Source organism: Peromyscus eremicus, chromosome 1 (assembly GCF_949786415.1).
Source record: "Peromyscus eremicus chromosome 1, PerEre_H2_v1, whole genome shotgun sequence".
NCBI classification, from domain to species: Eukaryota; Metazoa; Chordata; class Mammalia; order Rodentia; family Cricetidae; genus Peromyscus; species Peromyscus eremicus.
The window spans coordinates 61927717-61939507 of record NC_081416.1 but is presented as its reverse complement, the minus strand read 5'-3'; the positions used below and the strand labels follow the sequence as shown (position 1 = coordinate 61939507).

General features: G+C 52.8%; 2 protein-coding genes and 1 pseudogene across 2 annotated transcripts; 2 read left to right on the top strand and 1 right to left on the bottom strand.

The window, feature by feature from the left end:
* Positions 1–2503: 2503 nt before the first annotated feature.
* Positions 2504–4238, bottom strand: LOC131904511 (alcohol dehydrogenase class-3-like; annotated as a pseudogene).
* Positions 4239–4825: 587 nt separating this feature from the next.
* Positions 4826–6037, top strand: Scgb1c1 (secretoglobin family 1C member 1). Its single transcript, XM_059249957.1, has 3 exons — positions 4826–4880; positions 5308–5507; positions 5882–6037. Exons 1-3 carry the CDS (start codon positions 4826–4828, stop codon positions 5912–5914), a joined length of 288 nt encoding a protein of 95 aa, XP_059105940.1. The 3' UTR covers positions 5915–6037.
* A 1033-nt stretch (positions 6038–7070) lies between these two features.
* On the top strand, positions 7071–10358 carry Cimap1a (ciliary microtubule associated protein 1A). Its single transcript, XM_059249946.1, has 7 exons — positions 7071–7235; positions 7645–7761; positions 7912–8112; positions 8474–8575; positions 8730–8851; positions 9557–9697; positions 10033–10358. Exons 2-7 carry the CDS (start codon positions 7653–7655, stop codon positions 10120–10122), a joined length of 765 nt encoding a protein of 254 aa, XP_059105929.1. The 5' UTR covers positions 7071–7235; positions 7645–7652; the 3' UTR covers positions 10123–10358.
* The last annotated feature ends 1433 nt before the right edge of the window (positions 10359–11791 follow it).

The following is an 11791-nucleotide window of genomic DNA, read 5'->3' as shown; positions in this document are numbered from 1 at the left end:
AAACTAGAAGCTATTGGCTGGTTAAGCTTTTAGGCTTCTAGCAGCAGTTCAGCTGAAATCCATTCGGCTATGAGGACTCAGAGGCTTCCAGTCTGAGGAAACAGGATCAGCTGAGGAACTGGCAAGGTGAGGAAGCTGTGGCCTGTTCTGTCTCTCTGATTTTCCAGCATTTACCCCAATAACTGACCTCAGGTTTGATTTTATTAATAAGACCTTCTAAGATTCCTGCTACAACTGCCCTCTTATGGTCTGTGGTGTGTGTGTGCACGTGTGTGTGTGTGTGTGTGTGTGTGTGTGTGTGTGTACACGCACTCACAGAGACATTGACAAAAATGCACTCATGCACACACATAATAAAAAACTAAAAACTAAACTTAGATCGAAATCTATCTGTCTTGCCTCTGATCCGTTGGTGCTCAACAGACAAACGCAATTCACGGAGTTCAGATTCTCTCAAAAAGAGCAAGGGTGGATGGTAGGGAGCAGATGGACACCCAGCCCAGGTTCTGCCTGAATGTGGATGTGTGGAAGCAAAAACCTGTGCTGATTATAGAGACTCAGCACAGCCAAAGTTGCTGAGATTGCAGAAAGCTGTGGCAAAGGCCTCAGGGAGAAGTGATAAAATGTAGCCACGAGAGGATTGGCTGGAGATCTGTACAAAGACATGAGCGAACATGAAGCATAGAATCTTTAAATGAAGGCAGGGTAGTAGGTCGAGTGATTGGTTTGCAGGGTTTTGTTTTTGTTTGCTTGGGTTGTTGTTTCTGATTACTCCATGTCTGTGAAATAAGAGCCGAGGCACTGTGACTAGGAGGTAGTATGGCAGGAGCCATCTCCAGGGTGTGAGAACACACCACTACAGCAATCCTCTGAAGTTGTTGGCACATAGGACAAGGCTGTGGTCTTGTGAGGTACAAGGTAGTTTCCTAGCCACATTCTGCACAGTGGTATGAATTCATCCTGTGTTGGGGCCTTTTCAGAAGACACGTGTTCTGGTTAGCTCTCTATTGCTGGACTAAAACCCAGTGACCAGAAGCAACATGGGAAGGAAAGCTTTGGCTTACACTTCCATATCACAGTCCATCATTGAGGCAAGTCAGGGCAGGAACCTGGAGGCAGGAACTGAAGCAGAGACCATGGAGAAATGTTATTTACTGGCTTGCTCCTCGTGGCTACTCAACCTGTTTTCATATACCACCCAAGACCATTTAGCCAAGAGTTGCACAGCCCACAGAGGAATGATTCTTCCCCAATCAATTACTAATCAAGAAAATACTCCACAGACTTTCCCCCAGGACAATCTGATAGAGACAATTCTTCAGTTGAGATTCCTTCTTCCCAGATATGTCTGGGTTTGGGTCAAGTTGACAAAAATCAACCAGCACAAGACACTACCAGAAGTGAGGGGCACAGGCCAAGGAGTCACTGTAATGGCGATATACCAAATACAAGTGTCTGGACTGATGTGGGCCAGGAAGTGCGATCCCAAACAACTTCAGAGCTCAGGTACTCGAGGGAGTGAGACTAGACGGTCAGAGGGTGCATGAAATGGAATGTGAAGAGGGACTACCTCTGCAAACAGTGTCCATGACAAGAGAACAACCTTGAAGTGGTACCGGAAGAAGTAGAGGACAAGTCCACAGGAGGGGAGAGGACAAGGGACAAGTGTTTAGGGTATGAGGTGACTGATAAGGGCAATGTTGTCACCTACAGTAAGACAAGAGGAGTAAACAGGTCCAGGCAGCTGGGAGACTCTCAAACGCTCAGCCCAAGCAAGCTAGCTTGCACGGTAATGTCGCCCAGCGTGTGCTGCTGAGGGTCTAAGGTATGTGAGGGGAATAACTGCAAACTGGATACCTCAAAGGGAGGCCAGGGGACCACTTACTCCACTTGTAACCCCAGTGGAGGCCAATGTAAAGTGACAGAGGCTGAGCCAGAGAGTCTTTAAAAGCGCCAGTTGTGTGTCAGATCTGGGGGGCGGGGGGGGGGGGGGGCGCGGTCTCAAAACAGACGTCCAGGTCAAGCCCCTGGAAATGCTACTTGCAGGAGTCAGTTCTCTTCTTCCATCATGTGAGTTCTGAGGGTCAAACTCGGGTCGCCAAGATTGGCATCAGCTCCCTCACTAAGCTATCTACAATTTAAAGATGACCCCCAGTGAGCTCCACAGCAAGGCAAGAGCCCAGTCAGCTCTCCCAGTAACTCCGCTGGCAGAGGCTGCGTGGCACAATCACTCCCACATTTGTTTTTCCAAAAGTATTTTTATTGTGTTAAAATACTCCTTAGCGAGCAGCAATTATATGTGGGGAGTTCAGAAAACCGACTTGTGACTATTTGCCTCGTCCTTGATTGGAGCCGTAATCACTTCCACACATTTCTTTTAGTAGTTTCTAAAGTCTAAGAGGCTGTTAGCTTGTAACTCTTCTGTCAGTCTGTTCCTATCTGATCACAGGAAAAAGTATGGGATGGACAGTGTTCTTGTCTCAATTTATATCTTTAGAAGAGTTCAAATGCTCCCCCCACCCCACCCTGCCCAGTGCCTCAGGTCAAACGCTTTGTCAATTTGGTCGAAGGACTCATTTCCAGTCACGAATTCAACGTTTCTCTTTTTGGACATATATTCATACACCATCTTTGGGACACTCCACACTTACCTGTCCTCAAAGGCAGTGCCTTTCCACATGTGTCCTGGCACCAGCTGGAATGGATGAGTGGCGATTTCCTCACCTGAAGCCACTATGCTAACCACCACCACACTCCCCAGCCTTTGTGGGCCCCTCAGGGGCCGTTCACATGACCTTCATCTTGCCAGTACCTCAAATATCTTGTCAGCATCCCCCGCCTGTCATCTCAGTGAGTGAGTATTTCCTGGGTGGGTTTGTTCATTCAAAGGCTCCAAATTCTTCAGCCTTTGTGAATTTATCTTTATTGATGTCAACACCACGATCCAGGATGCACTAGCCACTTTACAGCCCATGATCACTGCCAGTCCAATGCCTCCCATACCAAAGACGGCACAGTAGAACCAGGTTCCACCTCGGCCGTGTTCACAGCAGCACCATAACCAGTTGAAATGCTACAGCCAAGGCAGATTCTATCCAAAGGCGCTGAAGGATCAATTTTAGCAACAGAGATGCCAGCCACAACTGTGTACATGGAAAATGTGCTGGTTCCCATGAAATGAAAAATAGACTTTCCAGGCTGGAGAGATGGCTCAGTGGTTAAGGCTGCTCTTCCAGAGGTCCTGAGTTCAATTCCCAGCAACCACATGGCAGCTCATAAGCATCTATGAGTGCCCTCTTCTGGCGTGCTGGGATACATGGAAGCAAAACACTGTATACATAATAAATAAATGAACTTTAAAAAAAAAAAGCTGTGGAAATAGAATTTTAAAAAAAGAAAAATAGACTTTACTTTGTGGTTAAATCTGCTAGTACCCTCTGGCATTAATCCTTTCCCCTGAATGACTCTTATCTTCTGGTAAAGGTTTGTTTTAGGATTCAGACAAAATTTGCATTCTCCACGCTAAAGGATGTAAATCAGGGTGACAGTATCACCTGCTTTCAGCTTAGTAACCCCTTCACCAACGCTCTCCACAATACCAGCACCTTCCTGTCCCAAGATCACCAGGAAACACCCCTTAGGATCAGCTCCACTCAGGGTATAGGCATCACTCGGGGTATAGGCATCTGTGTGCAAACAGCAGTGGCAATGATCTTAATTTGAACTTCATGAGCCTTTGGAGGTACTGCTTCTCTCCTCTGTGCAGCCTTGCAGCTGGTCATCTAGTTCGCCTTGTCTGCAAGTTCAGGTTCATGGGCTGAATGAACATCCAGAACAATCGTAGTGGACCCGGGTATGGGTGGGGTGTGCGTGAGGGGGGAGCTCACTCCCACATTTTTAGACTTATGCACATAAGTAGGTTCCATCGCTGTAGATTAATTTCATACTAGCAAAGGAGGTTAGCAAACATTCGTTATAAACAGGAGTCTAAGAAGGCAAGGACTACCAGCATTGGGACAGTGCTTGAGGGGCATAAAGCAATGCTCTGGGGGTTATGTCGGGCAAAGCATACACTACACAAGGCTAAGTATAAGCAAGTGAAGGGTGGGGTAATGAGGGACACCATGATACCCTGCTCAGACATGGGATAACAGGGCTCCTTCTGACAGTGCGTGGAGGGAGAATTCTGTGTCTGAGCAGGGTCTGCAACCAGCACCGTGTAGAAGAGACCATCAAGCCACCAGGTGGCAGCAGAGGATAGGAGAGAGGCAGGACACGCCCAACTGCAGCACCTCGGGCCACCCTACCTCCCTTGGACACTGCCTCCACCTGCAGACCTCCTGTGGCCCTGGGTTCCCCCCCCAACCTAGGAAGCCCCCACCCCTCAGACCTCATGTGCTGAGGCTCCTCTCCTGCCTGTAGTTGTAGGGTGGCCTCAGCCTACCCCTCTCCAAGTGCAGACTAGGACCAGGCAGCTCATAAAGCAGAGGTGTGGATCCCAACCCCAAAGAAAGATCTGGACCTGTCCCAGAACCTGTCACTGCATCCTGGAGGCCACCCACGGCCCATGGCACTCTCTCTGTTAACTAGCTGACACTTGGTTCACCCTGAGTGGGATTTATTCCACTCACCCCAACTTGTTTGCCAACAGCCCCCTTATGATCCACTCAAGTCTGGCACTTCTTGGCACCTGGTGGAGCACAGTGACATGCCTGGCCCAGTTGGTCTGCCAGGTCCTGATAGGTATGGCCCGCCCCTGGGCAAGGTGCCACCTGCTAAAGCATAAAAGCCTGGTGTCCCCCAAGCAGTTCTTGAGACTGTCGCCATGAAGGGGAGCAGCACTCTTCTGCTGGTGGCTCTAACCCTGCTCTGCATCTGTGGTAAGTCTGGGCCTTACTTCTGCTGGCACTTTCAGGAGATGAGGGGCCCCAAGAGGCCGAAATCCTGGGATCGGGTAGACAGTGCCTACCTAAATCACAGAGCCCATCCCCAAATTGCAGGGAATCTGTTGACTCCAGTCCCAGCCCAACCCACCCTGACCTAACACCAACCACCAAGGACACCGCCACCCACCCTGGCTCAACCCAACTTGACCAGACCCCCTGAATCCAGCTAGCCTAGCCTATATCACGGCATGACTTTTCTTCCCTGGTGAGGTCAGGAACTCAGAGGGGACACCACAGCAGCTCCCACTAGTGGTAATGGGGAAGGGATCTGCAGGTGGTTGTCCTGGGAGTGATAGGAAGATGTGGGGCAGGGAAGGAGATCAAGTCTCTCGCGTGGCATTATATCCCCCTTGCAAAGCAGGGCTGACCACAGCAGAGGATGACAATGAGTTTTTCATGGAATTCCTGCAAACGCTGCTGGTGGGAACCGCAGAAGAGCTCTATGAAGGGCCCCTGGGCAAGTACAATGTCAATGACATGGCCAAGTCGGCACTGGGGGAGCTCAAGTCCTGCATTGATGGCCTGCAGCCTGTGCATAAGGAGCAACTGGTCAAGCTGCTGGTAATTGGGCTGGGGCTCCCATCCCCAAATGTCTACAGTTCTCCCAAGACCCACCCATGCATGGTACCTGATCACCAGTCTACTCCCCACCCCACCTCCACCCAACCCCCGCCCTGGGCAGACCTACATCAGCAAGCTGAGATGGGGACCTCACAGAGAAGCCTCCAGAATACCTTAGTCCTGCTTCCCCCAAGGACTATGTCCCACAAAGGCAGTGCACATGCACACAACTCCCCAAGGTGATAGGAGGGGTGGACCACAATGTGCAGAACCTGTCCACTCCGCCGGTATGCATAGACCTGTCTGCCTCTGGCCCTGGTGGCTCTGGTTGCTGGTTACCTGCCCTCCTGATCCCCCACACATTTCTCTTTCAGGTGCAAGTGCTAGATGATAAAGAGGGTGCATAAGCAGGCCTGAGACATGGCTTGACTTCCATGAACGACAGGACCAGCCACACAAGCAGCCATGGATGAGCTAAGACCACTGCTTCCTCACGAGTAAATTCACCCTCGAACTGTTAAATCAATAAAGCCTCCTGCAGCCCAGGCACTGGCTCCTCTCTCTCCCTGCAACACAGGGATACACAAAAAGTCCTATCAAGGGCACACTGAGGGATACACCAAAGACACAGACTCCTATGTGGGGTCTCTTTCCAGAAGCAATGTGTGAGTGCAGCCTCAGGACACCATGTGAAACATGAGGATGGATGGGGTCTGCAGTGGCAAGATGGAGGAGCCTAACCCAGAAAGGCAGGGCTGGGTTAGGCTGAGGGCTCTATGGGGCTGGGGGTTCCTCACAGGAGCTTTGCATAAAAAAAAAAATTAGGCAATAGCACAGCCAGCTGACACATAGGCACTGGAAGCTTTGAAAACAATCTCTCTTCCCCAAATCACCCCAGGAAAGAGAGCCCAACCTGAGCCAGAACCCTAAGAGGAGCCTTAGTGAGGTCAGGAAGGGTAGCCCTGATGGCTTCCAAGGACACTCAGGGCCCTGAGAGGTGGGCGCTGCCAGCTGGGAAGCTGGAAGGACAGCAGGGTCTGAGGAGGTGCAGGGAGAAAGCAGCCTCTCTAGGGAAGGCCCACCACAGTCTCCAACTCAACCCTGCACTCCCAGACGTCCAGCAGCCAGAGCCTGCCCTGTCTCCCAGTCCCCCAATCACGGGATTCTAGTGGGGCCAAAGCTCAGGCAAAACCTGCAACCTCACTCTCTGTCCCAGCCACCACAAAGAGTTAAAGAGCCTGGAAAGTAAGGGGGTCCCTGGAGAGGTGGGAGGTGTCTCTGGAACGGGGTGTTCTCTAGAGAGGGTAAGGGCTCCTTGGAGAGACCGGAGTCCCTAAAGAGGTGGGGGTTCCTGGATAGGCATGGGGTCCCTGATGATGGGGGTCCTGATAGGAGATGTAGGTACCCCCAGGAGGGAAGGTCCCTGGAGGGGGTGGTGGTTCCCTGAAGACAGGGTCTCTGGAAAGGGTAAGCTCTGAGGAGAGGTCTTGTGCAGAGGCCATTGTCTGCATCACACACACTGTGATCTAGAGTTCCTTGTGGGACAAAGCCACATTCTAGAGCTTAGGGGCAGGGACCCCTCCCCAATTCTCAAAACTGGGGGAAAGAGAGAAGCTTTCTCTCCATGCTCCTTTTTAGGGAACTGCCTGGCACAGACGCCAGGGGGACAGGCCACCGGTGAGGAGGCCGGGTCCCAAGCTGCTCTAAGCCCATTCCTGCACGGAGGAGGTGAGGCCTCCCAATTGCTCCCCTCTCGCCCATGACACAGCTCAGCCAAGAAGTTCTCAACCCTTGCCATCCAGCTCTTTGCAAAGTTGCACCCAGGGTTCTCTGACCAGCCCATGCTCCCCCAGAACCGAGAGAATAGTCAGTGCAGGGCCAATGTGGGCAGCTCCTCTAGGCCTATCATGAAGGCATAACACCAACCCCTATCTTGGAGCTGGGTAGGGGTGAGCTCACCACACTGAATGGGGAGCTCCCTCTGCTTGTAACTGCTAGAGCCCCCCCATTGTCTCCATGGGGCAAGGACTGGGTCTGCAAGATGCAGTATTAGCAGAACCAGGACTGGGACATGAGGGCCAGGAATGAGATGGGACAGGGCATCCCAGCACCTGGTCACCCTCTTGTCCATGGACAGAGCCAACCATGGCAGAGGAGGTATGGGTGGGCGCCTGGAGGCCCCATCGCCCCAGGGGGCCCATCATGGCCCTCTACAGCAGTCCTGGACCCAAGTACCTGATTCCACCCACCACGGGTAAGATTGTCTAAGGGCCTGGGGCTTGGTGGGGACAAGGGAAGAAGCCAGGAATGGTGTGGCCTGGGATGGGTCTGGGCTCAGTCCTTGACTCCCAGTGGAGAGAAGGATGTGTCTGGCTTCAGCAGCCCTGAGCCCCTGTGCCCACAGGCTTTGTGAAGCACACACCCACCAAACTTCGAGCACCAGCCTACAGCTTCCGTGGGGCCCCCATGCTCTTGGCGGAGAATTGCTCCCCAGGGCCCCGCTACAGTGTGAACCCCAAGATACTGAGGACTGGCAAGGACCTTGGCCCTGCCTACTCCATCCTGGGGCGCTACCGTACCAAGACCACGCTGACCCCTGGCCCGGGTGAGTGACCCCTGTCTTCTGCTCTAGGCCCTAATATGCATGTTCTGATATGTGAAGGCCAGATAGCCTCATTTCTCCTGCTCCTGGGGACAACGTCAGGCCTGAACAGCAGAGCCTGAAACCCACCAGTCCTACTCTGCCCGGAGTCCAGGGACGAGGCCCACGCCAGTGCTTGAAAACAGCCCTGACGCCAGTGTTTCTACTGTGGACATCCCTGACCAAATCTGTTCAACCACAATGTTGGGGCCCAGGGGCCCTGTGTCTTAACTGCTGGGACATCCTTCGTGGGCACCCAGGTGTTGGGGGTGGGGTGGGGAACCCCAGATGCTTGTTGTTCCTGCACACCCTCCCTCCTCTCCAGGCGATTACTTTCCAGAGAAATCTACCAGGCATGTGTTCGACTCAGCGCCTAGTCATTCCATTTCTGCCCGGACCAAGACCTTCCGAGTGGACAGCACTCCAGGTCTGCTGCATCCCAGCCAACTGATGGGATGGAGCTGGGGTTCCAGCATGAGGTGGAGGGGGGGTAGCCCAACATAGGATTCCAAAAAGTAGAGGGTATCCCAGATAAGAGGTAATGGGTCTGTCCCAGCCTGAGGCTCCCCCATCACCCACAGGTCCTGCCGCGTACATGTTGCCTATGGTGATGGGGCCACACACGGTGGGCAAGGTCTCCCAGCCCTCCTTCTCCATCAAGGGCCGCAGCAAGCTGGGCAGCTTCAGCGATGACCTGCACAAGGCAAGGGTCACCCCAGCTGAGTACAAAGCCTGGCCCCAATGACCTGTCTGATCCTCTCCCCCAGGACCCACAAATCCCCAGACAACTACTGCCCTGTTGAAACTCCTGCATCCTCTCCACCTCTGGGTGCCTGCCACATGCTTGGGCTACATTCAGTGGTGGGGAGGGGCCAGGAGACCAACGTGGGTGATGGGATGATACTGAGAACAAGCTAAGGTGTTTGTGGGGTACTGCCTGGAGGGCAAACACTAATTTTAGATAGAGGACATGGAAACAAGGAAAAACGGGGGAAGTGGGGAGCCTTGAGTTACTTAGGGGAGGAAATGTCTACCTGTATTAACAGCTGGTGCAAAGGCCCTGGAGTAGACACACAACCTCAGTAGCACTACAGGAGTTTGTTGACCTCACTAGCCCCTGACCTCTGCCCTCAAGACCAAGAGGATAGTGTCCCAACAGGAAAAAGGGCCCTGCATATACCCCCAGAGGAGTAGACACAAGATTGGCACATTGGGAATGCCACTGCCAATCTCAGCGAGGCTGAGATTGACAGTAACACCCCACCCCATAAACAATGGGGTGTTGTTCCCATGGCTGGCAGACAGCTTAAGAGTATCTTCGGTGAAGCAAGGTCCCACATCTAACCCTACCCTCTGGGGCCACATGCTCTGGGAAAGCCAAGCCTGTCTGAGCCCTCTCACCTTCCAGACTCCAGGCCCTGCAGCGTACCGTCAGACTGATGTTCAAGTGACCAAGTTCAAGGCTCCACAGTACACCATGGCTGCCCGGGTGGAGCCCCCAGGGGATAAGACCCTGAAGCCAGGACCAGGAGCTCACAGTCCTGAGAAGGTCCAGGAACTAGAGGGGTCAGATAGGGGTCAAGGGGAATGATCCAGAATGTGTAGGGAGGGCCTGCACCCTGCAAGGGTGAGTGGGGACCATGCACCCTTAGGATCTTGTGCATTTCCATCAGTGGCCCTGATGGTCACCTTTCAGTTACAGGAAACCTGGGTTCTAGCCTTATCCCCAGAGGGCTAACCCACTGTCCCCAGTGACAGTTAAGGTTCCTGAGCACAGCATGGCCTTCACACTTGGCAACCTTGGCCCCAAGTTCAGGAGGGACTGAGCCCCCCACTCTAGCCCCAAGCCGAGAATGCTCCTCACAATCCTCCCGCTCCTCCTAGGTGACCATGAACAAGCCGTGTGCCCCCATCGTCACCTTTGGCATCAAGCACTCTGACTACATGACGCCCCTGGTTGTCGATGTGGAATAGCTCCCACTATCCATCCCAGCAGCCTGTGACCACGATCCTCCGTTGGAAATGTGCTGGGCTGACGAACTGGGCACTTCACCAACGGGGCCGCTACCAGCCTGGCCCTGCAGCACAGAGCATGATAGTTTGGACGGTTTTGACAAGTTATTTTTTTCTATACTATCTCATGTTTGTTAATCTTGTTTCCTGCCATGTCCAAATTATTTAATAAACCACAGATGGCATTTGTAAGGGTTTATCTTGGAGAAAAGACAAAGTTTGTCAGGGGGTGGGGGCTGTCTTGGCTTCCTGGCCTGGAGGTCCTACAGAGAAGGGATGGGGGCTCAGAGTTCCACCCGACACCTGGGCTGTCCTTCACAGGTTCTCCTCCTTACAGTCAGGCTCTCTGAGCACCAGGGATCCAGAACACTTTGACAGCAGAGTACAACAAAAGTGTGCTGTGTGTGTGTGTGTGTGTGTGTGTGTGTGTGTGTGTGTGTGCACGCTGGGAAGAAGCTCCATACATGCAAGGTCATGCAACCACACAGGCATAGCGGCCAGAATCTCAGCTCACGTCAGCACTGGCCTGCAGGCTTTTCAAGGTGACACACCCCCAGCCTGCCTGCCAGGAAGGCCTGCGCATGGCAGAACACACGGCCATTTTCACCAGGCTGCCTCAAGTGTTGACCACGGGAACAATGTAACAAGACATGTCCTCCTTATTCAGTACAAATCTTGGGGAGCTTGTTTCCTCCCACAGCCAGTAGGAGGATGTGTGCAAGAGCTGGCGTCTCAGCTGGGCCTGAGGATAGTATCTACAGAGGCTCTCGGGGTCCAAGGCCCAGCTTCAGGAAGCAGGGATGCAGTATCACCTCAACTTTAGGGCAGGTCAGTGCAGAGCAGTGGCCCCTGGGGACCTTTTCCTGCACAAGCCTGTGTGTCCCAGCCAACTTGCCCTTACTCCCTCATCCCTTGGGATGTAACGCTAATGCACTACTCTCAGATTGGCAGAGGGGCCACACAGAAGGAAGTTGGTGGGTCTGTGGCTGTCCTGCCCAAGGGAGACTAGGTTTTTATTAGCGAGAGGCCTTGAACTGTAGGATGAACCTGGTATCTCATACTCACAGCCCCTCACACTGGGCACCAAAGGCTTCTTATGACTTGCTGGTGTGGAGGACCCACCCACACATTAGGAGAAGTGCCAGATGTTGACAGGCCTGAGTTGGAGGCTATGGTTACGACCTTCAGGAAGTTGGTCTGACCCAGGGGCTGTGGGGTTGGTATCCCCCACCCTTCACATGATTAATGCAAGAAAGAACAACATCTAAATGTCACAAGAGCTACAATCCTGATCCCTAAAGTAGCTGGAGAACTACAAATGGTCATGGAGATTGGTGGAGCAGGGTGGAGACCTGAGGAGAAAACTAGCCATGTTGGGTGGGGGGTGTATCTCATAGAGGGATGGCAAGGACAATGCCCCAAAGTAAGTCACCCCCAAACGCAGATATTTAGACTTAGTTTGCACCAGCAAGATGAGCAGGTGCTGGCTGTTCCAAGTGTCTTAGGGAAGCCAGATGTGAATGCACATGCCTGTAATGCCATCACTCAGGAGGCTAAGGCCCGAGGATCATGGGTTGGAGACCAGCCTAGGTTACCTGGTTTAAAAGCAGCCTGGGATACACAGCCAGCC

Coding starts and splice junctions, on each gene's coding strand:
- Scgb1c1 (XM_059249957.1), top strand. CDS start 4,826: ATGAAGGGGAGCAGCACTCTTCTGCTGGTGGCTCTAACCCTGCTCTGC. Junction 4,881..5,307: donor AACCCTGCTCTGCATCTGTG/GTAAGTCTGGGC, acceptor CTTGCAAAGCAG/GGCTGACCACAGCAGAGGAT. Junction 5,508..5,881: donor AGCAACTGGTCAAGCTGCTG/GTAATTGGGCTG, acceptor TTTCTCTTTCAG/GTGCAAGTGCTAGATGATAA.
- Cimap1a (XM_059249946.1), top strand. CDS start 7,653: ATGGCAGAGGAGGTATGGGTGGGCGCCTGGAGGCCCCATCGCCCCAGG. Junction 8,113..8,473: donor CACGCTGACCCCTGGCCCGG/GTGAGTGACCCC, acceptor CCTCCTCTCCAG/GCGATTACTTTCCAGAGAAA. Junction 8,852..9,556: donor TCAGCGATGACCTGCACAAG/GCAAGGGTCACC, acceptor CTCACCTTCCAG/ACTCCAGGCCCTGCAGCGTA.